The 26,129-nt window shown below is 47.5% G+C and overlaps 12 protein-coding genes across 12 annotated transcripts in view; 6 read left to right on the forward strand and 6 right to left on the reverse strand.

Annotated features, from left to right (window-relative positions):
* Window positions 1–1,088: 1,088 nt before the first annotated feature.
* On the forward strand, window positions 1,089–3,670 carry BHQ10_008154 (uncharacterized protein; the record flags this gene model as incomplete). Its single annotated transcript, XM_040880928.1, has 3 exons — window positions 1,089–1,368; window positions 1,435–1,962; window positions 2,016–3,670. 3 exons carry the CDS (start codon window positions 1,089–1,091, stop codon window positions 3,668–3,670), a joined length of 2,463 nt encoding a protein of 820 aa, XP_040736656.1.
* A 662-nt stretch (window positions 3,671–4,332) lies between these two features.
* Window positions 4,333–6,079, reverse strand: BHQ10_008155 (uncharacterized protein; the record flags this gene model as incomplete). Its single annotated transcript, XM_040880929.1, has 6 exons — window positions 4,333–4,563; window positions 4,616–5,387; window positions 5,480–5,510; window positions 5,626–5,681; window positions 5,873–5,903; window positions 6,073–6,079. 6 exons carry the CDS (start codon window positions 6,077–6,079, stop codon window positions 4,333–4,335), a joined length of 1,128 nt encoding a protein of 375 aa, XP_040736657.1.
* A 1,785-nt stretch (window positions 6,080–7,864) lies between these two features.
* Window positions 7,865–8,580, forward strand: BHQ10_008156 (uncharacterized protein; the record flags this gene model as incomplete). Its single annotated transcript, XM_040880930.1, has 2 exons — window positions 7,865–8,284; window positions 8,344–8,580. The coding sequence occupies 2 exons, from the start codon at window positions 7,865–7,867 to the stop codon at window positions 8,578–8,580; spliced, it is 657 nt and encodes a 218-aa protein (XP_040736658.1).
* A 642-nt stretch (window positions 8,581–9,222) lies between these two features.
* On the forward strand, window positions 9,223–9,942 carry BHQ10_008157 (uncharacterized protein; the record flags this gene model as incomplete). Its single annotated transcript, XM_040880931.1, has 4 exons — window positions 9,223–9,318; window positions 9,379–9,639; window positions 9,730–9,827; window positions 9,879–9,942. The coding sequence occupies 4 exons, from the start codon at window positions 9,223–9,225 to the stop codon at window positions 9,940–9,942; spliced, it is 519 nt and encodes a 172-aa protein (XP_040736659.1).
* A 674-nt stretch (window positions 9,943–10,616) lies between these two features.
* BHQ10_008158 (uncharacterized protein) lies at window positions 10,617–11,556 on the forward strand (the record flags this gene model as incomplete). The annotated part of the gene is made up of 3 exons (XM_040880932.1): window positions 10,617–10,654; window positions 10,745–10,856; window positions 10,912–11,556. 3 exons carry the CDS (start codon window positions 10,617–10,619, stop codon window positions 11,554–11,556), a joined length of 795 nt encoding a protein of 264 aa, XP_040736660.1.
* A 219-nt stretch (window positions 11,557–11,775) lies between these two features.
* BHQ10_008159 (uncharacterized protein) lies at window positions 11,776–12,583 on the reverse strand (the record flags this gene model as incomplete). Its single annotated transcript, XM_040880933.1, has 2 exons — window positions 11,776–12,487; window positions 12,537–12,583. The coding sequence occupies 2 exons, from the start codon at window positions 12,581–12,583 to the stop codon at window positions 11,776–11,778; spliced, it is 759 nt and encodes a 252-aa protein (XP_040736661.1).
* Window positions 12,584–13,401: 818 nt separating this feature from the next.
* BHQ10_008160 (uncharacterized protein) lies at window positions 13,402–14,435 on the reverse strand (the record flags this gene model as incomplete). The annotated part of the gene is made up of 3 exons (XM_040880935.1): window positions 13,402–13,872; window positions 13,925–14,286; window positions 14,342–14,435. The coding sequence occupies 3 exons, from the start codon at window positions 14,433–14,435 to the stop codon at window positions 13,402–13,404; spliced, it is 927 nt and encodes a 308-aa protein (XP_040736662.1).
* A 422-nt stretch (window positions 14,436–14,857) lies between these two features.
* Window positions 14,858–17,356, forward strand: BHQ10_008161 (uncharacterized protein; the record flags this gene model as incomplete). The annotated part of the gene is made up of 4 exons (XM_040880936.1): window positions 14,858–14,899; window positions 14,991–15,204; window positions 15,268–15,400; window positions 16,045–17,356. 4 exons carry the CDS (start codon window positions 14,858–14,860, stop codon window positions 17,354–17,356), a joined length of 1,701 nt encoding a protein of 566 aa, XP_040736663.1.
* A 660-nt stretch (window positions 17,357–18,016) lies between these two features.
* Window positions 18,017–19,313, reverse strand: BHQ10_008162 (uncharacterized protein; the record flags this gene model as incomplete). Its single annotated transcript, XM_040880937.1, has 4 exons — window positions 18,017–18,100; window positions 18,163–18,191; window positions 18,249–18,436; window positions 18,502–19,313. The coding sequence occupies 4 exons, from the start codon at window positions 19,311–19,313 to the stop codon at window positions 18,017–18,019; spliced, it is 1,113 nt and encodes a 370-aa protein (XP_040736664.1).
* A 1,584-nt stretch (window positions 19,314–20,897) lies between these two features.
* Window positions 20,898–22,388, reverse strand: BHQ10_008163 (uncharacterized protein; the record flags this gene model as incomplete). Its single annotated transcript, XM_040880938.1, has 4 exons — window positions 20,898–21,187; window positions 21,261–21,389; window positions 21,440–22,174; window positions 22,304–22,388. 4 exons carry the CDS (start codon window positions 22,386–22,388, stop codon window positions 20,898–20,900), a joined length of 1,239 nt encoding a protein of 412 aa, XP_040736665.1.
* Window positions 22,389–23,633: 1,245 nt separating this feature from the next.
* On the forward strand, window positions 23,634–25,508 carry BHQ10_008164 (uncharacterized protein; the record flags this gene model as incomplete). The annotated part of the gene is made up of 6 exons (XM_040880939.1): window positions 23,634–23,683; window positions 23,746–24,041; window positions 24,086–24,156; window positions 24,210–24,378; window positions 24,424–24,804; window positions 24,859–25,508. The coding sequence occupies 6 exons, from the start codon at window positions 23,634–23,636 to the stop codon at window positions 25,506–25,508; spliced, it is 1,617 nt and encodes a 538-aa protein (XP_040736666.1).
* A 268-nt stretch (window positions 25,509–25,776) lies between these two features.
* Window positions 25,777–26,129, reverse strand: part of BHQ10_008165 (uncharacterized protein) — a gene marked incomplete at both ends in the record, with an annotated part of 804 nt that continues 451 nt past the window's right edge. Inside the window, one exon of the mRNA XM_040880940.1 lies at window positions 25,777–26,129. This exon is cut by the window's right edge and continues 451 nt beyond it. Within this exon, the coding sequence (XP_040736667.1) occupies window positions 25,777–26,129 (353 nt within the window).

Raw genomic sequence — 26,129 nt, forward strand, 5'->3', positions numbered from 1 at the left:
CAGAACATCTTTGTCTATATTCGGTGTTGTGAGGATACTGCTGATTCGTGCAAGAGCTGACGCCTGCTCCCTTAGGTTGTCTGAACGAAATGCCGGCAAGACCTCAGAGAATCCTACTTCCTCGACATCTAGCGATCCCTTGTTTCTCTACATCAATACACTTACCTTTGCGATACTGTTCAATAACAGCAGCGATATACGGTGGTCGCTTGCATACTTGAAGCATATAGCTTGTCCTGGGAAAACCAACGTTCAGACGATGTGGATACGGGCAATCTGCATCTCCATAGAGCCTAGACAAGGGGGGCGATGAAGACCTGATTGGTCACGGTTTCCTGCTCATCGCCAATATCCATGCATTTCTCAGCGCAAATATACATATCAATGGCGTCGAAGGAAGACCGGTTTGGCTGGTCAATGCCCCGAATGCGACGGTATCAAGAGGGAGAATTGTTCGGGTTCGGGTTCGGTTTCGTAGGCGGCGGGCAAGAAAACTTCCATTCGTGATCTTCTGCCTGTCATGAAATATCTCAATCAAGTATCCTGCATTTTCGGGTCATGTTTTTTTCAAGGAAGTGCGACTGCCTTTCTAGAAAAACTGTGTTGCAGGAATCAAAGCGGAAATCCGGCCGTCAACTATAGACAATGCGGGGTCGGAGAAACACTTTAACCGTCCTACTTTTGGATGGAAAAAAAAGTTTCCAGATGCGGGCAACTTCCAATCATTCAAACATCGCGTTTTTGAGTGTTGCTGAGCGATTCAGTGACTGATTTTCATTTTGAGAAGGTATGTTAACCTGTCGGATGGTTTGTTTTCAGATTTGGTGATCCCTGCTCTTGCAATTTTGGTTTCTGGAGGATTTTACTTCCACTATCGGCATACCCCTCCATCAGTTACGAAGCAGAAAAATCGCTCAATTGACGACTCGACTTGACTTTTTGACTGTTGTTCTTTACAATGACATCTCAGTCATTTTCTCTTTTTGATTAATTTTTGTTCCGAAATTCGTTTCTCAACGTTACCGTGCAGGATCATTCAGTCAAGAACCGTCTGACTCATACACAGATAGCCCCCGGGCACATTCAATATGCTCCAAGAAAGGTTGCGCGTTCTCGTCGTCGGTAATGGCGGTCGTGAACATGCTTTCGCTTGGAAATTGAGCCAGTCGCCTTCTGTGGACGTCGTCTACGTTGCACCTGGAAACGGTGGCACCGGTTTAGGCGCATCGTCAAAGATTGTCAATGTCGCAGTAAAGTCGGATGACTACCCCGGCCTTGTCGCCCACGCTCAGAAAAACAATATCAACCTGGTCGTTCCTGGACCCGAGGCACCTTTGGTTGATGGTATTCAGGGATACTTCCAAGCCGGTATGCCCTTATCATCTCCGTGCCCTGCACGATCAAGCAACGATTCTAATTGAGATTTGTGACCAGTTGGCATCAGATGTTTCGGCCCTACCAAGGCTGCAGCCCGGATGGAAGGATCCAAAGCATTCAGTAAAGACTTTATGAAACGACACAATATTCCCACGGCCGCATACGAGAACTTTACCGACTACGAAGCCGCACGCAGATACCTCGATTCCGTGACCCACAATGTTGTCATCAAGGCAAGTGGATTAGCAGCAGGAAAAGGTGTGATTATACCCACTACAAAGCAGGAGGCACACTCAGCTCTTCGTGAGATTATGCTGGATCGTCAGTTCGGAGCTGCCGGAGATGAGGTTGTCATTGAGGAGTTCCTTGAGGGAGACGAACTTAGTATCCTCACTTTCAGTGACGGTTATTCTATCAAGTCCCTTCCACCAGCACAAGACCATAAGCGTGTTTTTGATGGTGATCAAGGTCCAAATACTGGTGGCATGGGTTGTTATGCGCCAACGCGTATTGCCTCCAAGGATGTTTTGGAGAAAATTGATCGGGACATTGTTCAGCCATCGATCAACGGAATGAGAAGAGAAGGTTCGTTCACTTATCACACTCAAATGGTTACTAAAAGCTGACTTTGATGTCAGGATTTCCATTTGTCGGTATACTTTTCACAGGATTAATGATGACCAAGAACGGCCCTAAGGTCCTCGAGTATAATGTTCGCGGAGGCGACCCTGAAACACAAACCCTACTTCCTCTTTTGAGCAAGGATACCGATCTGGCAGAGGTCATGGTCGCATGCACAGAACACTGGTTGGACGGTGTATCGATTGCCATCGAACCCAACTTCTCTGCAACCGTCATTGGCGTGGCAGGAGGTTACCCCGGCTCATACGCAAAGGGTACTCCAATCACGTTAGATGCCACGCCAGAAGATACCTTGATATTCCACGCTGGAACATCTCTCGTCGACAATGTCCTTCAAACCGCTGGTGGCCGTGTCATCGCCGCCACATCTATTGCATCCACATTAGAAGAGGCAGTTCGACGAAGCTACGTCGGTATCTCCACCATTCACTTCGACGGTATGCACTACCGCAAGGATATTGCCCACCGCGCATTCCGTGACTCCTCAAAGAAGACCGAAGAGGGTTTCACATATGCCAGTGCTGGAGTTTCTATTGACGCCGGTAACGACCTCGTCAACAAGATCAAGGCATCTGTTGCGCGCACTCGTCGACCGGGTACTGACGCAGTCATTGGTGGATTCGGTGGTATTTTCTCTCTAGCAGCAGCTAATCCCTCCTACCACCCAGAGTCACCGACGATAATCGGTGCTATCGATGGCGTGGGCACCAAGCTCAAGATCGCACACGCCGTTGGTATCCACGACACAGTCGGAATTGACCTAGTCGCCATGAATGTCAACGACCTTGTCGTCCAGGGCGCCGAGCCTCTTTTCTTCTTGGACTGCTACTCATGTGGCCACCTCGACGTCCAGACAGCCGCAGCTTTCGTCACCGGTGTCGCAGAAGGATGCTACCAAGCCGGCTGCGCACTCATCGGTGGAGAAACCGCCGAAATGCCCGGCCTCTTCCTCGACGACGCCTACGATGCAGTCGGCGCCGCCATCGGAGCCATCAACACCAACGGGCCCAACGCGCGCACCCTTCTCCCAGACACCTCTTCCATGAAACCAGGCGACACCCTCCTTGCCCTTGCCTCCGCTGGCGTGCACTCCAACGGCTTCTCCCTCGTCCGCAAAATCGTCGACCATTCTGGTCTAACCTACAACGACAAAATACCCTTCACCTTCTCCGCCCCCGCTTCTTCATCTCTATCCACAAAACCCCAAACTCTAGGCACAGCCCTCCTCACCCCAACCAGAATCTACGTCAAACCCCTCCTCAAAGCCCTCAACATCCCTTCATCGCAACACACCACATCCACAGCCGCCATCAAGGGAATGGCACACATCACCGGCGGCGGCTTGATTGAAAACGTCCCTCGTATGCTCCCGCCCACGCTCAGCGCACATATCGACGTACGAGCCTGGACTTTACCACCCGTTTTCCAATGGCTTAAACAAACCGGAAACGTGTCCAGCCACGAAATGTCGCGCGCTTTCAATTGTGGTGTTGGCATGATTCTCGTCGTGGACAGTGACTGCGTTGATGCCGTTAAGCAATCGCTAGAACAGGATGGGGAGACGGTTTATACGATTGGTGAGTTGAAGGTTAGGGGAGGTGAGAATGATGAGGGTTGTGTTTTGTCTGGGTTGGATACTTGGGATAACTAAAACCGTTGTTTCTCATGAAGATTTGTTCGTTTTGTCAAATTCTTTTTTTCTGAAAGGTCGTGGATATATCATATTTGTAGAACCCAATGCAAAAGTTACCATTTCTTGATCCAGTCTCTGGATGATGGGATACCAAAGAGTTCAAATTTTGGGTTGAAAAGGATAACCATGGACGCGAAAGATGGAAAATGAATTGTAAAATATCGATTAAGTTGATCAGTGTCCAGAGGAGGTTTATTCAGCATAGAAACAACAATTCTCAAAAGAGCAGTCTCGTACAATTTCAAGGGATCTAAAGCAGGAAAAATTGAAAAATACTAAAAGAGGGGAAGGAGCAATTCTTTTCCCTCTCTCTTCTTTCGCACCAAATTTCCCTGCTCTAATTCCAACCTCTTGTAGACTTGTCCTTGCCTGCTCACCCACACGCATACTTTCACCAGCATTTTCCCCTTAGTGCTAAACGCTCAAGAGGTGGTTTACCATACTCGTAGAAAAGAATAATATCAAATCCACCCACCGCAATTTCGTATCATATTTTCGTACACCAAGCTAGGAAGAACAAACATGACAGCACCCGAGTAAGAATTTGACAAATTTGCTAACGACTAACTGTTGACAATGAGCATACCTCCGTGCCTCGGGAAGACGGAATAGTGCATACCTTAGAAACACTTGCGGTGGACAATGGAAGGACCGCTCTCATCGTACTCCTGCTTGGAGACCCACATCTGCTGGAAGGTAGAGAGGGAAGCAAGAATGGAACCACCGATCCAGACAGAGTATTTACGCTCAGGAGGAGCAATGATCTTAATCTTCATGGAGGATGGCGCAAGGGCGGTAATTTCCTTCTGCATACGGTCGGAGATACCAGGGTACATAGTAGTACCACCAGACTAGATTCGGTTAGTATGAAGTGACACATGTAAAAAAGCTAAAAAAACTCACCATGACAATGTTTCCGTACAAGTCCTTACGAACATCGACATCACACTTGATGATGGAGTTGTAGGTAGTGACGTGGATACCACCGCTTTCGAGACCGATGACGGAAGGCTGGAAGAGAGCCTCAGGAGCACGGAATCGCTCGTTGCCAATGGTGATGACCTGTCCGTCGGGCAACTCATAGGACTTCTCCAAGCTGGAGCTCTGGGAAGCGGTCTGGATTTCTTGTTCAAAGTCAAGAGCAACGTAGCAGAGCTTCTCCTTGATGTCACGGACGATTTCACGTTCGGCGGTGGTGGAGAAAGAGTAACCACGCTCAGCAAGGATCTTCATGAGATAGTCGGTCAAATCACGGCCAGCCATGTCAACACGAGAGATAGCGTGAGGAAGAGCGAAACCCTCGTAAATGGGGACAACGTGAGTGACACCGTCACCGGAGTCAAGGACGATACCGGTGGTACGACCGGAAGCGTACAAGGACAAAACGGCCTGGATGGAGACATAGAAGGCGGGAGCATTGAAGGTCTCGAAGACAATCTGGGTCATCTTCTCTCGGTTCGACTTGGGGTTGATGGGAGCCTCGGTCAAAAGAACGGGGTGCTCCTCAGGAGCAACACGAAGTTCGTTATAGAAGGTGTGGTGCCAAATCTTCTCCATGTCGTCCCAGTTGGTGACGACACCGTGCTCGATGGGGTATCTCAAGGTGAGGATACCACGCTTGGACTGTGCTTCATCACCGACGTAGGAGTCCTTTTGACCCATACCAATCATGATACTACATTTAATTTGATTAGACCTGAGATTGTTTTCTTGGCGTAGTCAAACCCCGCATGGACAGCAATTAGGGATGACACGGCGGAGACTTACCCATGGTGACGGGGGCGACCAACGATCGAAGCTATGATTATGATTAGTATGCCACGTTTTCATGAAAACGAGTCTGGCGATATGCCTGGATGCAAGGGCATCCGGCGCTATCACCATCGTGACTCGGCAGGATCGTGTTGACTTACGGAACACAGCTCGGGGTGCGTCATCACCGGCGAAACCGGCCTTGCACATACCCGAACTAAACACGACGAATCAGTATCAATTCCATCATTACTTTCTTAATTCCGTTGAATATTTGGGGTTGAATGATCGCTGGCATCGGTATCGTGGCGCGAAACAGATTGTATGGTAGGCAGCCGATTTACGACGACCAGCGCTCGGAACCCCAGGATTCAGGAGATGCTGGAAATGGCTTGGTAAACAACATACCCATTGTCAATAACGAGAGCAGCGACTTCCTCTGTAGACGAGAAATTTAATTAGCATTCAGGACTATGATGAAAGTGTAAGGCAGCGCGCGAGGAGGTGGCGGCGTGGAAAAGGAGGGGAAGGGGGAAAGGGTTGTGCGGGCAGAACCCGGTGAGGTGTCCAAAAACAAACGGTGTGGTTGTTGACGAGGAGTAACCTACCTTCCATGATGAAGGATGTGTGTGTATGTAACTAAAGAAAAAAAGGGCGAAGGAGAAGAAATGGAAAAGAGGATTGAAGGGGAATTGGGAGATGGATTGGGGAGGGTGGATATAGGGATGTCAGGAAAACGACGTTGCGAGATGTTTGGGTAGGAGGAGTGGAATGGATGATAAGGAAGCAAAGAGGTGGGAAGCGAGAAGAAGCAGCGAGCACCAGCCAGGTGGAGATGGCTGAGTGTGTTTCGCCGGTACTAGTCTGGTCTGGTAAGTTACGGGGCAAACGCACTGTTCGGCGAGGATGTCCACAATACGCGTACGAGGGATTACATGAAATACATACGCAGCTAGACTAGCTAAGTCGCCAACTAACTAACCAACAACGCAACACAAACAATAGTCTTCTTACAACTCAACGCTGCAGAAAGCCTCATCTACATAGATGAAACACAGACGCCTAACCGGCTGTTCTGCTGACCTTTGTCTGTCTACGATAATTGCTGTTGACTGTGACTGGCGGCCAGGTGATAGCGTTTCCAAGCCTTCACTGCCTCCTGGTGGGACTGACTGAGCTTMCCCATGCCCACTCCGGSGAGCCACTAGGGACGACCTCGAGCCAGGCTCACCACAGACCATGTTCTTCCAGCCGCTAGTTCTCCCTGTTCTACATGATCATACTTACAATACAAAAGGATGCCTTTTGCGTCTCCAGGCTGTACAATTCTAAATTGACATATCTCAGACAGAGCCGCGTCATACGTTTAGGCATAAGCATATTCAGCTCGACCTGCAAAGACCGGCGCCAAATAAGACCTTCGTGTTATTAATAGGAAGGGCACCACATCGACCACACTATGTCATCCGTTGAATGGTCTCCAATCACAGCCCGTCGTACTTGGGGGTTGGGACAGCGGGTTAGAAAGCATTGTCTGGTTCGTTCTTGGTGGCGGCCGGATGGCAGGTTGCATCTTGCTATTTGCCATCCTGCCATTCGAGAAAGTAGATGATACAGATCTGCTCCTGCGTATAGTACGATTACGTCGCACTTGCCATCATTGCTTTAACGGAAGTCACGGCCGTACAAATACCAGGCATCAAGATATCAAATTACCGAGCAGATACACGCCATTACACTAACATTCAAAAGCATTAGTAGATACAATGCTGCCATTGACGGCGGGGAGATGTTAGAGATCTGTACAACATCTCAGGCTCCCTTCATAAATGCTTGAAATTGTGTGCTAAGACTTGGCGTCGAAGAATAACGGTGGCTGGGAGATACAAAGCTTGCCGCTTACCGCCATTCACACCAGGTTTCCAAGGCATCAAAAATCCGAACCGCGGGGATGTTTCGGAATAACCTTATTCCAGACCTTCAGCCACAACTGGAGGGGCATTACTTTGAGGGTCGCCATCATTCATCATCGACAAAGTGTCAAACTGGATTACAGTCTACGTGTGCGGCTATTACACTTTCATACTATCAAGATTTATCAGGTGTCTCGCAGATTGTATTTTCAACCTTCTAGGAGCCATGTATGTATCGTCATTGATACCAGAGATCAGCCACATTTCATGGTTCTTCGGCGATTGACGCCGTGCGATTGGTCAGAATACAGAAAGTGATGGAAAGAAGCCGCAACCACGAGAACTTGCTATTTTGAACCTACAAAAGTCACGCATTCGTAACTAGTCTTTTCCACCACATCCTTCACAATACTCATTCTTCCTGAATCACGATTTTCGTATTGAACATCGCATTTTCAACACACCTGAGCAAACACCTCATCTCGCCATGGACCGCGGATTGAACGAACTCCTCAAATGGAGTGTCGAAAACTCAGAAGCCTCAAGACAATCAATAGCAAACATCAACGATGACCCGAATAATCCGAATCCAATACCCCCTCCTACACTTAACGGCCTCAATGAAGCAGCCCTGAGGGCCTTAATGGGTGGTCCGTCAGATGCCGACCTTATGAAAGAATCCATGGCAGCTTTACTCTCCGACGAAGTTGATTTGGAGAACAAGATAGTCGCATTCGATAATTTTGAGCAATTGGTTGAGAACATTGATAATGCGAACAATATGGAACCACTGGGTTTATGGACGCCTCTTGTGGGATTGCTTCAACACAAGGAAGCTGACATGAGGCGCATGGCTGCCTGGTGTATAGGCACCGCAGTCCAGAATAATGAGAAGGGTCAGGATAAAGTGAGTTTGATTGCCCTATAACGTCCTTTTGATATTGGTCACTAATAGTCGTTGTTTAGTTACTCGTCCTCAATGTCCTACCCACCTTGGTGTCGCTTGCCACGACCGATCCAGACTCGAAAGTCCGCCGAAAATCCGTATATGCACTTTCATCTGCTGTTCGCAACTTCCAGCCCAACATGGATGAAGTCTTTTCACATCTACCCGCCGACTACAAGACATCAGATCATGTAGACGCTGGTGATATGGAGGCTATCGACACCATCTTAAACAAGCTCCGAGAAGCTCCAATCTGAGATTTTCTCTGTAAAGGGGGGAAAAAAACTTTCCGATGAACCTGATATTTCGGGTCGCTGCTTCACTTCGCACCCTGCGGAATAAGTGAACGTATCTGCAACAGACTAGCGTTCGTACTTCAAGGAAGCGAAGTGGCTGTACAGAATATGACACTCACCTATGTACCTTGAAAAAAGCAATAGTCTAGGTACTGCTATTGAAGCTGGCAATGTCTGGAAACCCGAGTACAGTCACAGAAGAATAGGGTTCATTCGAGACTACTCGGAATCAAATATGGCGTTTTCATAGTACCGTCCTATTTCTGATGGCACATGTAATGAGATTTTCATATTCGCGACAAAAAATAGATCAAGTCCAAATCTTAATATAATTCTTATAACCATATCCAGTAATCTGTAGTGCGTACTTCACATTAAGATAAAGCATGAACATTATCACATATAAAAATATGGCGCTATTCCGCTTCCAGTTAGCCCTATTCCACCCCGACGTACATCGAGCTCCGCAGGCCGCAACTTGTCGACCAACATTGAACACATTCAACACCACGCAACGAACCAGGGCATCAGTCGCAACATATTCTATAAGACGCATTCGACTCGATATAAGAAGCCTGAAGAAAATAATCCAACCTTTATAAAATGGAGTCGGAAACCCGTCTCTGGCGATTCCAAAAGCCCGAATGGCTCAATAATTCGACTATCCGAACAGCCGGCGTCTACGTATCTGGCGCATTGGTACAACTTCCATAGATCTCTTCAGAGTCATAGCCATTGTACTTACTTGTGTGGTGGCAGTTCTCACTCGGCTTCTTCTTCCTCATCGACGCTTCCGCCTTCAGCGCCAGTGACCGCAACGGCTCAAATGTACATGTGAAATTCGTCGACTGGATCCCCGGTATTTGTTCTGCGCTGGGCATGTTGGTCATCAACTCCATCGAAAAGTCGCGTTTGAGTGCCGATAGTTTTAGTTACAGCGGTACTGGCGTGGCGTGGAAAGCGCGGTTTGTGCTGTTTTTGGGCTTTGCGTTGTTGGCTGGAGGGTTGGCGGGGAGTGTGGTGAGTCTTTTTCTTGCCTTCTTGCCCTTTGATGTTGAGATCTTCAAAAGGATGTAAAATGAATTGGCTGACTTGATTTTTTTGGTATAGACGGTCTTGGTTCTCAAATACGTTATGAAGAACTACCCATTGCAGACGCTATACTTCGGCATCGCGAATGTGGTTGCTAACGGCCTCGTTATGCTCAGGTACGTCCCTTTGATCATCAGTCTATAGATCGCTCACTAAAATGCTCTTAGCTCTATTGTCCTGTGGATCTCCCAGAACATCGAGGACGATTATACATATAACCTCGCCCTCTAAGCTCTACATCAGCTTTGAGAATGGTTTCTCAGAGAAGGACGTTTCGCTGTCTTGACTAGTTGTTCTACCGAAATCAGTATTGTTGTACATTGTATAGCATGCAGATTCGTTTCTTCGTCATGTTTACTTCATAGATCCTTGTTATTGAGCACTTACCACCCCTTTCTCTGTCTACGCCGACTTTTTGTGCAAACGTGTAATTGTTATTTGCGGCGTCTGGATGACTTTATGTGTGTATTATTGGCAGTTAGGTTCGATTATGTGATCGGGTTTATATCATCCACTATCTTGTCAGAATGGCTTCATCTCGCATTTCTGTTGAGCTATGACTAATGGTATAGTGAATGACCGCCTCATCTCATTTTCCAGCATGCAATAGATTATCCATGAGTATTCCAGAAAGACAGATCGAGTAGGTCTAACCAACATTTAGAATTGAAGTAGATGTGATGCCTGAGGCTACAACAAGCTCAAGTCGCTAACCCAAACTGGACTAGTCTGGTAGAGCTCCGAACAACCAACGACGTACGGGTCGCTGCTACTGCCTGGGACCTTCTTTATCAATCAACATCAACAAGCCAGACCTTCCTTGAATCAAACAAACAGCAGCTTTTCAGAAACCTGGAACTGCAGCTATAGTACATTTCCAATCTTGATATCGGTCTCATACAACCATGTTCAGAAACAATTACGATAACGATTCGGTGACCTTGTAAGTTGATTGAGGCTGGCAGCTCACATCAGCTCCATCTAGCTCTGGTGATGATGAAACATGAAGATCCAAAGGCTAATGATTTCTCAGCTCGCCGCAAGGCCGTATCTTCCAGGTGGAATATGCTCAAGAGGCTGTCAAACAAGGTTCCGTCGTGGTCGGATTAGTGAGCAAGACACATGCCGTTCTCGTGGGATTGAAGGTATCCATCATCATGAGCATCATCTTCCTACTTTTCCAGAAGCTAACGGTCGCAGCGAAATGCAGAAGAACTCTCCTCGTACCAGAAAAAAGTCATCGAAATCGACACACACATGGGCATCGCTATCGCCGGCCTCAGCTCCGACGCCCGCGTCCTCTCCAACTTCATGAAACAGCAATCTCTCGGCTCGCGCATGACATACGGCCGCGCTATCCCGCTCGACCGAATCGTAACCCAAATCGGCGATCGCGCACAAACTAACACACAACATTACGGCAAACGGCCATACGGTGTCGGACTTCTAGTTGCAGGTGTTGACGATGCGGGCCCGCATCTATTCGAGTTCCAACCCTCCGGTATGACGCAGGAGATGCTTGCGTGCGCGATTGGGGCTCGGTCACAGATGGCGAGAACCTATCTGGAAAGAAATCTGGCGGAGTTTGCGGATTGTTCGCGCGAGGAGTTGATTAACCACGGCCTCAAGGCGTTGAGGGAGACTCTCTCGCAGGATAAGGAGCTGACGATTGATAATACCACTGTGGGAGTTGTGGGTCTTGTCCCCAAGGATGCGGCGACGGCTTCCAAGGGTACAAAGTTGGAGAACTTTAAGCTATATGATGGGCAGGACATTGGTGCGCTGTTGGAGGCGTTGGATGGAGCGACTACTGAGGGTGGTGAAATGGAGGTTGATACGCAGTAATTAGTTGTCGTATTCACAATAGACCTGATTCTTTACGAATGGATTACGTTGAATTCATATATACTAAGTACGTAGTGAATCTATCACGAGAAGCAATCGTCATAGGATATATCATTATTCATACTATCGTATCTATACCCAAACACCACCGGCCACCGAACAACAATCCTCGAGCATACCTGATAACAAGCCAATCATGGAAAACCCATGAAATAGATATCACTCCTCACCCCAAGTCAACTGATACCGATCAACACTGGTCCGATAATCCCTCAACTTGGGCAACACATCCTTAACCTCGTGCACATCCACCAATATCTCCCCATTGGCCTTTGAGATAAATCCTTCCCTAACCGCAGTCCTAATCCACGCCAAAACTCCATCCCAATACCCCTCTGGATTCAGAAGCACTATCCCAACTTTGTGGATCCCCAGTTGATTCCACGTCGTCATTTCCATTACTTCTTCGATTGTGCCGAATCCGCCCGCCATGGCTACGAACCCGGATCCGGGCCCACCCTCGATCACTTTGGTCGCCATGAGGCGTTTGCGGGTGTGCATGTCTGGTACGATGGTGGTGATGCCGTATTCGGCTTCAATGATCTCGGTTCTCTTGTCGGCCTTGAGGACGCGTTCGTGAGTTTTGCCAGTTCCTTCTTGGGTCTGGATATCGGGCGCTCCTTCATCTTTGGCAGCAGAAGGTTTATCGTCTTGTTGCTGGTATCCTGGCTCAACCTTCACGAGAGCCTTGGGGATGATGCCGTGCACTGCCTCGGGACCGGAGAGACGCACGAGTTCGCGCGCTATATGGCCCATGAGCCCATTTGTGCCGCCGCCATAGACGAGGTGCACATTCTGCTCATGGAAGGCGCGCGCTAGGTCTTTGGCGGCTTGCATGTGTACTGGGTTGTTGCCCCCGACTGAGCCGCAGCTGTGGATGGGTTAGTGGGTGGTTATGAATATTGGGGGGTTAGACATACAAGACGCAGACGACGGTGGGTTTGTCTTTGGTAGTTGAAGTACTCATTGCGGTGTTTTTATACTCTTGTCCCTCTGAAATATAGGTGTTGACTATACTTGTGCTGGTTGATACGTATATGAAGCTCTCTCGCTGTATGTAAGTATGACTCAGTCAGCAATCATGTGCAGATAAACCTGGAAATTACCACAGCAACTCACAAGCTACTAAGAGACTGAACGAGAAGTGATACTCTCGGAAATTTAATTTATCATATGACAGTATGTGGACAGAAAAGAAGTAGTAGTCTCCATCGTGCTTCCTTCGGATACCATGACTCACAACCTCCAAAGTGGAGTTCCCCTCGACCCTCAACTTCACGTACCAATTAGACTTGTATATTTGTATATATAGATGTATACAAGATATCATAAGACAGTAGCTCCAACTAAAAGATTTTGTCTTATTTTATGTATGATGTTCGCATTCCAGCGTCCTCATTGGCTCGGATAGCATAAAACTTTTTCTGGCCGATGTCACTAATGTCCATTCCTTGTAATATAGAGTACAGAGTGTCTCCGTGAGGACCTGCAGCAACATGGATTCCGGTGAAGTGAGTTGGAATAAATGGGCATTTGCTCCCTGATTTATAAGGGTCTTTGGTGTTGAGGGTACAATGAGACTGATATAAGGGATCATGCTCAAATCTTCAAGCCAACATCTATTGCTTAGCAAGGTATGAAGTGCAAGAGTAGAGGCTCTCTTAAATGGTATGGATATTTCAGATATATCCAGGTCGCCTGGAAAAAAGAAGAAATAGATCAAGCATAACATGGGAAAATCCCGGGTATCATTTAAACTACTCCAAAACGAAAAAATGCTTACATCTACTCTCCACCTCTCGAAGGAGTCGCCATGTCAGTGACTGCTGGAGTGCCGAGCCTCCTCGGAACAGCAGGCGCATGCATAGCCTTGGAACCCCCAGACCGCCGCGAAGTACCTGCAGTCTCTGTGGCCTTTGACAAAATAAAAGAGCCTGGCTCGCCAGTCAGGGGAGTTTCGTCCATGTACTCGTCTCCATACCTCGAAAGAAGGTTCATTGCTTCCATCAGGTTTCGCGTATCCTGGTACGAGGTATCTTTGACGTTGGCGGTGGATAAGGAAGCCTTGACGGTAGCCTGAGAATCAGGCATAGGCGTTGACTCTTTGCTTTGTTGAGTCTGTTGAGATGCAGCTGCGTGTGGAGCATCTGCTGCTTTGGGGCCTGGCGGCATGTATGTATGTCCGTATGAAGGTGTGAAGATCGGGAGAGGGGAGGCGACATTCATGAGTTTGGTGAGCGATGTGACGGCAGAAAGCTAGATTATACAATGTTAGAAATGATCCTTTGAACCCGGTGGATATACTCACTATTCGATTCCCAATAACGCTGGACACGGCAGGCGCCATGTAAACCGAATCACCAACAATATAAAACGTCGAAAGCACCACAACATCATCCTCCATTCCCGGCCGCTTCTGTCGCATTTGTTTGCGAATAATCCATATGTTCGACGGCTCATGGGCAAATTGTGTGTCTGACTGAGCTGCAGCTTGTAATGGATCATATGCGACCATGAATTCTAGCCCCTGCATTGTCTTGAGTCTGCCTTCAAACACATCGCGCGTTTCGAGGAAGTGACGAAAGGCTTCATTGTAGTTTGCTTGGATGGCTAGTGAGGCGTTGTTGGAGGTTGCATCGAAGAAGGGCGATTCAGCAAAGTAGAAGAGAACTGACATTCCTCAAATCAGCTTGATGTGATGCGCCTGTAGCTGGGTTGTTCTTACTGTTATTTGAATGGAGGAATCCCCCCATCATTTGCACATGTTGCGGCGATCGCCAGAAGACTTCTTCGAGATGGACATCTTGTGCCTGCTCCATCGTCGAGCTCTAATTTGAGTACAAGCTATGTGATTGTATTAGCAAGAAGAGCTCTGGGAAAGAAGTTGGTGAGATGTTGCAAGTGAATCTTTAGTGGAGGTTTGCTTTGTTTGCAGCATCGGATGACCCGCGCCAAGCTTCGGCATCCGCAACGTCTCCAGCCCTCAAGCTCGAAGGCAGCGACTACCAACCGTCAAGCTCAGCTTCGATCTACAACGTCCTCACTGCGTTTCTTGATTTCGTGGCGTACGAACTCGCACTACATCCTACCTTCATATAGATTTGATTCACGACTAAAATATTCTTCCGACACAGACGGCATCACACGGAACTCTTGCGACCTGATCTTTAACGGCCGGCCTCGGAGCTGCGCACTCTTCGCAATCGCTCAAATAACACACCAGCAAATATAAACAGTCAGGATGCCTACTCAAGGATTACGGACGATTATAGTCCTCTCGTTTGTGAGTTGATCCGGACCGTGGMCCTGCCATATTCGTTGCAAGATCGGCAGGCGCCTGAAATGAACGTTATACTCATCTACAACTTTCACAGATCCTGGCCATTGGTTTCCTGCTAGTCATTCTATCAGCAGCTATATGGGGGAAATATCACCCTCTACTAGTCGTCGCGACATACGTCGTTGCGCCGTTGCCGAATTGGATATGCAGCCACTGTGGGAATCCGGATGATTTCATTGAGAGCTCTGGAAATGCTATTGTAGACTTTGGGCGATTCTTGACGGGTTTCTTGGTTCTTATGGGTATAGGTAAGTTGCATCGTCAATTTGGCGCGTTTTTGTATACGGTGTGTACTGACTTGGTTCGTACAGCACTCCCTACAGTCCTAGCTCACTGCGGCTATATCGGGTACCCTGCCATGATCATGTCGATTTTGGGAGGTCTCTTGATCTACGGTACCATCATCAGCTTCAGTACATTTTTCCAGGAGCAGGAGGAATTTTAGTGAATGTTGATCCTCTGTTGACGTTTTTATATTGATATTTGATTGCTATCAGACCGGTCCAGCCTGACTGGATCATTACTATGCACTGAGACTCGGCATTAGCTCATATTTGTATTGTTTCTTCTTTCAAGCACGATTCATTTCTCTTATTCTGCTTTTGCAAGGCAATCTGATGGTTTTTGAATGTATTTCGAGCTACGATGTACCATATGATTATCTGGAGGAAATAGAGGGATATTGAACTGTTACCTCGAGTATGTATAATTTGTCTCACAATGTTGAGAGATACATTATCTGAGAATTCGATATGATAATTGAACGTTAATTAGGTTGATACGTGGCACGTGACCTGGCGTATTGTCGCGTCGCGTATTAATGCGGAAGAACCACCCTTCAACAAGCACCGTATACATCCAAAGCTTCGTGATGCGACGCACTCTCTGATACGACGGAATGGAAATCTGGTCGGGCAGTATTAATGTCAATACTAGCTCTGATCTAAGTAGGTCCTCCGAATTATCGACTGCGACCATCACAGCTATTGACTAACCACTATTTCAACAACTATAGAGATCAAACTCATCACCGCATCTCAACGACGAGAAAACATATTACCGAAAGATGCCAAACTATCATTACACAGTTTGGTCAATCCGGCTCTGATCCCTCTATATGCGCGAGCAGGTCCCAGTGTTGAACTACATTCTACCACCAAGGAAACGTCGGAATGGTTGAAATCAAGGTTACTCGGCGGTGTATGGGTCGATGAAGACGACGGCGCAATCTTTGAGCGTTTTACTACGATTCAATGCCCAGTGGGCTTCTTAGTCAGCGTGACTACCAGTCAAAATTACGCATCGGCCGCGAACAATGTGTCGGATCTCCTTATATATGGCATATTATCATCTAGTCACGATGAGTCTAGGATTCGACCGCCTTCACCACCCGACTCTTTGTCTCTTACCGGAGAGAATGGATTAATTATCAAGAGGGAGCTACGAATATACGCCGCCCCGTTAGCAACATCTTATGCACAAAAGGTGCAGGATATACCTTCACCACCCGCGAGTACAGCTGGAGATGATCCCAGCCACAACAAAGATGAAACCTTTGCAAACTTTCTACCAGATTTGCGCTCGCCCAGTCCTAAGCGCAAACGGATATTGTCTCTTTTTGAGGGAGCGGCGCAGCATCATCGCCGTGTCCGGCAGCGGGAGATGATACCTCAATTATCCTCGATGAAGATCAAGAAGGAGACAGATGAGCTCGGTAGTCCTATCCTGGGACAAATAGATCTTCGTAGGGCTCGCTCGCTCTCTCTAGGTGGGACTCAATTGAGCAAACTCAGCGAAAGCGCGGGTGTTGGCGATAAAAGACCCGGCTCATCGAAGGGAATGGCCAATCGCCGAGATTCCAAATCAAGACCGAACCTGTCTCACGTATCTAGCAATATTGAGACTGCGCGGAGTCAATCCGTTGTACCGTCTCCGACCATTGACTTTGTGAAACCGGCGCCACCGAAGGATGTCCCTGAGCCGCAATTATCATCACCGACAGACGGAGAAACGCTCGTGACACGAAACAAGGATTTGATCACCCGCACAATATTGACTTGTATGCGTCTATATGGTTACAATCGCAAAGCGAACCGCTCGAAGTCTCTAGCAGTTGGCATTGGGGAACCAAGTCATGAACCAGATGCTTATCAGCGTGAAAATAGCATGATGCCGGAATATCCTAGCATTTCCGTTCCTGAGGAGGATGATTTTAAAGCTATGTATCACGCTACATATAGAGCGGCGACGTTTGCTCTGCGGCATCACTTGAAGATGACGGCTGGCGAAAAACTACCCCCTGCTCTGTCCAAGGATACCGCGACTAATGTGATTGACGGGATATTAAAGCTGTTTTGTGATGATTCGCTGAAGCCAAGTGTTGCAAGTGGTCCTCTGTGAGTGATTTCTTCTAGGTGTTGTGCCTATAGACATGTATATATGTGTTTTGTATATAAGATGGGCTATGATCGACTGTCACCGTGCATAAACAGGCGTTTGGGGTTTTCAATTAGCGCTGAATATATGAGATATGAATATTTGTTTTAACACGATTTGAAATGGAACATTGAAGTCCTACAAGATTGATCCTACTTGATCAGGATATGATCCTTTAGATTCGATCATAAGCGAACCCTATACGAGCGAGGCACGACATAACATTGAGAGCCATCTGACCGTGGGCATACACCCCTTTAGACATCCCTAGCAATCCCATGTATCAACATGCTGGTAAAGAGAACCCAAAAAAGAACATCAAAGTCTATTCAGTGCTAATCCATCTATTTTTGAAACCCCGTATCTGTCATGTTCAAGTTTACCTTCTCTATCCAAAATATATGCAGTGTAGAAGCCAGAATCATATCTCATAAAAGCCATAAAGTGCACAGAACCATACCTGAACACACGTTAACACGCCTAATCAGACTGGAAAGAGTATGAATAGACTTACATAAATATAAAAAGTTTTGCATCAACAAGACATTCGACGCTGCGGATTTCATGTCTTGCACGTTGCTGGGTTCGGGGCGTCTTTTGCTGTTAGTTCTGCGCACTCGCTGCTTACACATAATGGAAGACGTACATGGAGCTCACGACAGGCCAGCCGTCATCGTAGTCTAGGTAATTGTAGCCTAGGATTGCGTCCTATATTTAAACACCACGATTAAATTATCCTCCTCGAAGATAAGTTAGGGGGAATGACTGACCCCCTCTGAAACGCCTATACTCAGATTCACTGAAAGCAATCAGCAAGCACTTCGATGCTTTATGCTGTCAAGGGTGGAATACTCACAGTAATGATAATACAAAACATCCTGTCCTGAATCACTACTGATCACACCACTGCTCCCAGGAGCATAGACCTGACCATCATGATTCGAGCCATAGATTATCGATCCACCACCCTCGGCCAGCGAGACATTGTCCTTATCCAAGTATGGACCTGAGACTTCCAGAGATCTACCGACATGGATCGAATACCTACCCTAATCAGCACATCCTATTTCACCCAACAGAGAAAGTGAGAAAAAAGGGGGAGGGCATACTCGGTCCCCGCAGCCGGCAGATCATCAATATCCAACCCACAACAATACCCCTTACTATACCACAGATAATACCAGGGCGCCTTATAACTCACAAACGACGCCTCCTCAGCCGGAAAGCTCGCATTGAACGCTACATGCGTCGCATTGGGATCGTCCGCATTTTCGACGGACAACAGATCAGCGGATAAAGGCACCTGCCATATATCGCTCCAATAACTCCCGAATGTCAACCATGCCTGCCCGCTGTTCCCGACAGGGTCAACAACGATGCTGGGATCAATAGCGTTTGAGTCGTTGTAGGGAAATACATCTGCGTTCGCGCCGGAGACGGTATTGATGAGTGCGCCGTGATCTGTCCACGTCCCAGCTCCTCCGTCGTCGAGCGAAGTAGAAGTCGCGACGCCAATTGAGCTGTTCCGTGTATTGATTGTGCTTACGCAATAGAAACAGTAGAATGTATCATTGACTAGCAAAATGGTGGGCGCCCAGGGCTGGCGTGGATCGCCCTTGTCGATTACACTGCCGGTGCTGCGTGGCAGGACGGAGCCTGCTGGGTGCCAGGGTCCGGAGAGGTTGGAGGCGCGCCAGTAGGAGAGTTGGGAGCTGGTGGAGAAGAGGTAGTAGTAGTCGTTGTAGAGGATGATACTTGGGTCGCGGCAGTTGTGGTTTGTGGGGAGGGGGAGGGGGAAGGTTATATTTTGTGCTGTTGGTGTTGATATTAAGAGAGATATGGTCAAGGCTGTGGTTAGGAGGAACTGGTAGGAGGATCTGGGAGTTGGACCCGACGTTTTGGTAAGGACTGGCAGCAACATTGAAGAGATAGAGTTGAATCAGTTTGGACAGGACTGATTACTACCGTGTCTATCTCGACAATTTAGTCGCAAATCATGTACCTCTATGTATGGAAGTTGAGTAAAAATTTAGCATCTGGCAGCTACATCACATCTATAAGTATGAGATACCGAACGCACGGTAAATCACTGCCACATAACAGCAGCAAGTAAGAAAGTGGATACTCGAAACCAGTAATGATACTAGCTGACAGCAACAAGAATCGCAACTTCGACGACTAGTAGCAGGCTAGGCCACTAGATCTCGGTGAGGTAAGGGTTTCTAGCCTGGTCCATGATTCCACGCATTGCGGAGACATACTGAGAGTACATACCCTTCGGGCATACATTCATATTCTTCGAGACGAAAGACTGTTTGAAGGGGGGGTTTGTCTGACCAGTCGGAGTCGATGCACATCGAACTTGTTGCAAGAGGGAAAGCATATATATGGGGCAGCTACATAGTATGGACGTACGTAGGAGGCTAGTGATGTACTTGCCCATAGGGCCTGGAAGAATCTCCATAAATCTGCACCGGGGGGTGGAGAAACTAGCAGAAGTTGTGCGTTGAGCGATATACGAACATGCATGACTATCTATTGTACGGAATGCATATTTTGTCAAGACTTGAGTCATGTATATAGTAAGTAGTCCACGCAATCATATACAGCTCAGACTAATGATACCAACCCTGTCCAACAACCCTAGGCTTATCGCTATCAAATCTAATCTATGCGCTAGTCTAGTTTCGGGATCCCGATATCTCTAATCGAATACCCGATCGGGACTAGGGCGGGCTGTTCCCAGCATGAGGTAATTTCTCTTCTCTGTTTCTCGTTTCTTTCAGTCATAATTCTATGCTTTGATGGCGAGTGTGGTGATAATGATGGTCGTGGACCACATGTATACTTGATTCAACCAGCACTGTCGGGCATTCGGCTAGTCCAGTGATGCAATCCTCGACCACTTACTATGGGTCGGGCCGGAAAATTTCCTGTCTAATATATCCAGGGATCAGCCAGAAGTTTAACCGGACGATCCGGTATCCAATGACGATTTTTTTCTGTACACCAAATAATACACCAAATAGTGCATCCTGAAACGTTTCAGATACGCTACCAAAAGAGAGATATGTAGCACTGCCACAGCACTGCCACGTAAGACCGGCTTCAATGTAGCGGCTGATGTTTGACAAGAGATTCATACATGTTGCATGTGCTTATTGGCTACGAGGTCATGGAGTCTGAGGCTAATGCAGTTTCGTGCACAAGCTAGGTTGATGATTCTTCTATTATGTGCTTGGGTAGGTATCGGGTATCAGTTGTCTATGATGTGGCATCGCCGTATCGCAATACTTGTATGTTATACCGCATAAGCTGGTTTGAGCGGTTTAGACTATCGTTGTTACAATGTGTTATTTGAACGAGATGATCACGGTAGTTACAAGTACTATTGCTCGCTAGAGACCCTTGCATCAATTCCGTGACCACTAATCTGACATGTCATTTCAACTACAACCACGCCCAATTACTTATCAACATGCAACAACTTGTCGGTGATAACATCTTAAATTGCGGCAATATGGTCTGTCACGATGCACGTAAACGTCGATGTGCCATAGTAGATCGTGTTGCCATCATTCGGCGACTGTCCTGTACTCAAAGTATCTCCGTACTGCCAGAACATATCGGCCCCTATACCCTTGGTATCAAGAGCAGTGGCCTGCCACGGCGCCTCGTTCGCGCATTGGTTGCTTGTTGTTCCGAATTCTTCGAGAATGCATGGCTTGCCGATGGATGCACAGGCCGCTCCGTGGGTTGAGACCCAGCTGCTGCCCCAGCTCAAAGCTTCGCCCCCTATTGTTGTTAAGTCGATCAGCATAGATTCCCCTAGCATGAAGTACGTAAGCTTCTCGGGACTACTACTCACAACTATCAGGGTACAAGTGAATAGTGCCAAAGTCGATGTCAGGAACGGAAAGGAGCGCTGTAAAGTTTGTTCCCTCACTATACGTGTAGGGATATGAACCGTCCGATCCGGCATCAAGACCGAATCCCTCTGACCACGTGTTAGTCAAGTGCTTTGCTTGTGTATCGACTTGCACTTACCAATGCCAGTAGTGACCATGTGGTTTGAATCTAGGGATTTAATGTAGGCACTGGTAGTTTCCGCCCAGTTAGTAATGACCGATGTATTGCATCCATTACACCGTGGCTCATTGCCAAGTTCCCATGCAAAAATAGCTGGCGATGAGCTATACCGACTGACAACGGCCTTGATGTACGCTTGGTATGCCGCCTGAGCCGCGGTGTTAGTGTACCAAGTCGTCTGCGAACCTCCAAACGCGGTAACATATGCTGCCATTCCTCCATAGTCACTCCAGTTGTTGACAAAAGGAATAATCAATTTGATTCCATGAGCTTCAGCCGAGCTCACAACGTAGTCCAGCTTCTCAAGACCATCAGCACCTGTGTTGATTGTTGCTGTGCCGTTCGCAAGAAGTTGAAAGTAAACAGTTCCAGCTGAGGGCACAGTGTTGACGTCGTTGAAACCCCAGACGCGGAGAATCTTCATACCAGATGATGCAATGTCGCTGAGGACGAGGTCGACATCACTGTTATTGCTCAAGAAGGCAAGCCAGTAGGTGTTCGTTCCCACATAGTAATTTGTTTCTCCATCGATGGTAAAGTTGAGACCATTGACTTTAGAAAAGCCGGTAGACGTCGGAGCTGAAGTAGTAGTAGTCTTACTTGAAGTCGTTTTCGAAGTGGACGAAGTTGTGGACGAAGTTGTCCGGGAGGTTGTGGTTATCAACGTAGAAGAGGTCGTAGTCGTGGCGGTACCTAGATTCTTAGAGAGAAGGTAAAGCGTTCAAGATGGGAACACACCTGGAATACATTGACTGTAGTAGGGGTTCTCATATGTGCACACATATCCCGAAACGCATGTTGTAGAACCTGAATAATTAATACCTCCGCATTGACCCCAGGCACCTACGGTCTGAGCTGACACGTAGCGGCCCAGAAGGGCGCCGGCAAGGAGGGTTGTCGTCTTCATTGCTGCTTGGTAGTTGAAACATTGTCACAAAATGCTAATAAGTCCTCTTTATATCTAGCCTGACTTGGGGTTCTTCTCTCGCATTTCGACGTCAGATCGTAGTGACATTGACTAGCTCATTCAACTCCGAGAATAAAATTGCGATGAATAATTTTTGCGTCAATCAGAGAGATTTATCATATTGATAATTCTCGATCAAGCAGTTCTTGGCATTGTTACAACTATAGCTTCGGCTGAAGATTGGAATGTCGCGGAATCACGGCAAGGAGCGTTACAGTGCAGCTGGAGATGTTCTGATGGCTTGCGATATAGAACAGCGCTATGTGAGGTCGAACTTGTTCCTCAGCATCATATTGCTGGAGAAATCTATTGTCTTCTTGATGTTAAATTGCCGTGGGCGGAAGTTCGTTCTTCATGGTCCATTGAACATATCGCATACAAAGGAATGCGGCCCTGATAATACATACTGGAGCTGCGAAACATTGTGTATGTGACTGGCCCCTAGCGACTCTTCTGTATATGCCATTTGACAGCTGGATGTTTGATAATGGGGAGTCGGGATGAAAGAAAGCGAAAACAATAGACATGAACCCAAAAAGAATCGTGGAGAAGGACGTGGGGCCAGCAAAAGAGAAAAAGTACCGACGAGAGCCCCATCTTGGTCGATGATGGGTCCTTCCCCAGAGTGTCGTGCACGTGCCACAATCTGGGGTTGTTCTTTCCTTCTGCTCAATTAATGCCCATTAGGAAGGTGCTGCTTGTATGCATTATATGATTGAAGCATGACCGCTTCATCTTTCCCAAGGTATGTTCTTGTTGCTCACAAGGAGCTTACGATGCCCAGCTGTGACTGATACGGATTGCCATGAAGCATCCGCTTCTCATGTTTCAGGGGCCAGCAGCATGGCGGGCTGTATACAAGAACTACAACGCCTTACAAGCGTGCTCAACGTGTTGATAGAATCGAGCTATCCAGTGATATGCCAGAAAGCTATCGGCTTGCATAGTCGATCATTTTCGTTCAATCCATCAACGACAAAGATGGAGAAGATCTGCTATAGCACAGACGCTCTAAGAATCTACCTAGTCCCACAATGTGATAGCCCCGCAAACTTTCAGAGCTTGGTGCTCGATGATCTGGGGTTTTTGCGGAGGAGCTCCCCATCTTGAGAAGGATACTTAAAACGATTAAGTCTGCCATCCTTGGACTAGAGCACCCTGTCGTTGAGCTGCACAAACAACAAAATGGCGGATACACAAATAGTTGCAGACGGCCACCAGCATCTAGCTCATAGGTAAGCGTGTCGGCCCCTCGCCCCTTTTCTCGATGTTCTGACGGAATTGCTAACAACCATAGCCATGCGCATGAAGTTGACGTCCCCGGAACAGTCGATCTCAACGCCACCGCAGGTGACGACACTGGCTATGGACAAGCTCTTTATCCAGTACCCACGGATGACCCCAATGACCCGCTTCAGTGGCCGGAGTGGAAGAAATCCTCGATACTGATCATCTGTGCTCTCTACTCGTTCCTCGGTAATAGCGCCCTTACTGGACCGGCAGTTTACATCAATATCTACGCCGAAGAATTTGGTATCTCGACTACAACTGCTTCTGGATTGGTGTCTTATCCAAACCTTGCGTTCGGATTCGGTCAGTACCCATGTCTACGATGTTAAATCATACTGACTCTTAAGGTTCACTCATCCTCGTGCCCTTGTATCTTAAAATCGGACGTCGACCCGTAACGTTGCTCTCCATGGCATTTGTCAGTACTGATAATCAGATATTAACCGAACAAATACTTATACATATGTCTAGTTTGTGGGCGGATTGATTGGTGCCTCAMAAGCCACAACCTACGAAGGTCTTATGGTCGCTCGCGTTTTCTGTGGCTTCGGTAGCGGAGTCTGCGAATCACTCCCCGTTCAACTTGTCAATGATATATTCTTCTTGCACGAACGAGGAAAGAGATTAGGTTACTATACAAGTAAGTTTGCTTCAGGAGTCCGACAGCGTTACTAACTGCTGGTAGTCTGTCTCTGTCTCGGGGCTACTGGACCGCTCTACGCTGGGTACATGCTCGCCGGTGGTTATTCTTGGAGATTGTTCTTCTATGTTGTTCTAGCTTTTGCAGCCGCTCTTCTTGTTGCAGCATTTTTCCTTGTGGAAGAAACCAACTTTAAACGGCCGGAACAAATCACCACTCAAAGGTCCGATATTGCCGATGAAAAGTTACAAACTGCTGCGCATACCGAGAGTATCAGTCCAGCAGTCATTCCAGCCCGCAAGACGTATCTTTCAACACTGCGTCCCTGGAGCTCGATCGACCCTGATGCAAGATTCTTCGCTACGATGTTACGTTCATTTACCTACTTTTGCGTACCGGCAGTTCTCTGGGTTATTACAACTTTTGGTATGATGAACACATCTATATCAGTCAGTGATTAGGCTAATAACGTGTTGATAGGCATATATATCGGCCTTGGAGCTTTCTCTTTCAATTACGTCTTCCCGATAAAAATCACAGCACCACCATACAACTGGAGTCAGACAAACTCCGGCCTTCTTGCAATCGCAACTCTTGTTGGCTACGCCCTCGCTTTACCCTTCACTTCCAGCTCCGACCGTCTAGCAGCCTATCTCACTAAGAAGAACGGCGGTATCCGCGAGGCAGAAATGCGATTGGGCATATTGCTATTACCAATGCTCATCCCACCCGCTGGTCTTATCCTTTTCGGTTTCACCGCAGAACGCAACCTGCACTGGATGGGCTACTTTGTCGGTGTGGCTATGGATCAATTCGGCTCGTACTTTTACTTCACATTCGTACTTGCCTATGCCGTGGACTCGTACTACGCAAATACGCCTGAAATGCTAATTGCCATGAACCTCGGCAAACAAGCTATATCCTTTGGAATGAGCTTGTATCTTCTAGACTGGGTGTTGCAGCGAGGCTATGTGGTTGTAATTTCGGGTATCTTCTGTGCTGTGTTGCTCGCTAATAATCTGGTTGTCGTGATTTTCATGATCTTTGGAAAGAGGATTCGAAGATATACATCCAGGTCCTGGTTGGGAAGATTACATGCTCGCACATATACGAAAAACATGACTCATTAGTCGTCAGCAATTAGCAATGTCATTATATATCTAATAGCTTGATATTTCGATGTCATCTAACAGTTTTTGCGCAAGCATATAATGAGAGTGTAAATACATCGTGATTTCAACAATCGACAAAAACCAATTCCAAGCAGAGCACACATTATCAACGAACAATCTTCCCCGTCTAGTATATTATAACTTCAACCTTTCGTTCACAACACTCGCCAAGTAATCGGCCAGAGCATTGGGCTAGGCTTTGTTGAAAGGCCCGACCGACAAGTCTTTAAGCCGTTGTTGGGGTAGGCGTAGGCGTAGGCGTACGGAAAGCAAGAGGCGTAGAAGGATGAGGAGTCGGGAACCTAGAAGGCTCAGGGAACTCGACTTGACGCTTTGCGAAGCCGGAAGGGAAAGGACGCTCAAAACCCGGACGTKYAGGGAAGCTCGATGGTTCAGGGAACTCAAACTGACGCTTAGCGAAGCCRGAGGGGAAAGGACGCTCAAAACCCGGRCGYTCAGGGAAGCTCGAYGGYTCAGGGAACTCAAACTGRCGCTTWGCGAAGCCRGAGGGGAAAGGGCGCTCAAAGCCCGGACGTTCAGGGAAGCTCGAYGGYTCAGGGAACTCAAACTGRCGCTTAG

This window comes from Talaromyces amestolkiae (assembly GCF_001896365.1).
Source record: "Talaromyces amestolkiae strain CIB chromosome Unknown scaffold18.1, whole genome shotgun sequence".
Classification (NCBI taxonomy): domain Eukaryota; kingdom Fungi; phylum Ascomycota; class Eurotiomycetes; order Eurotiales; family Trichocomaceae; genus Talaromyces; species Talaromyces amestolkiae.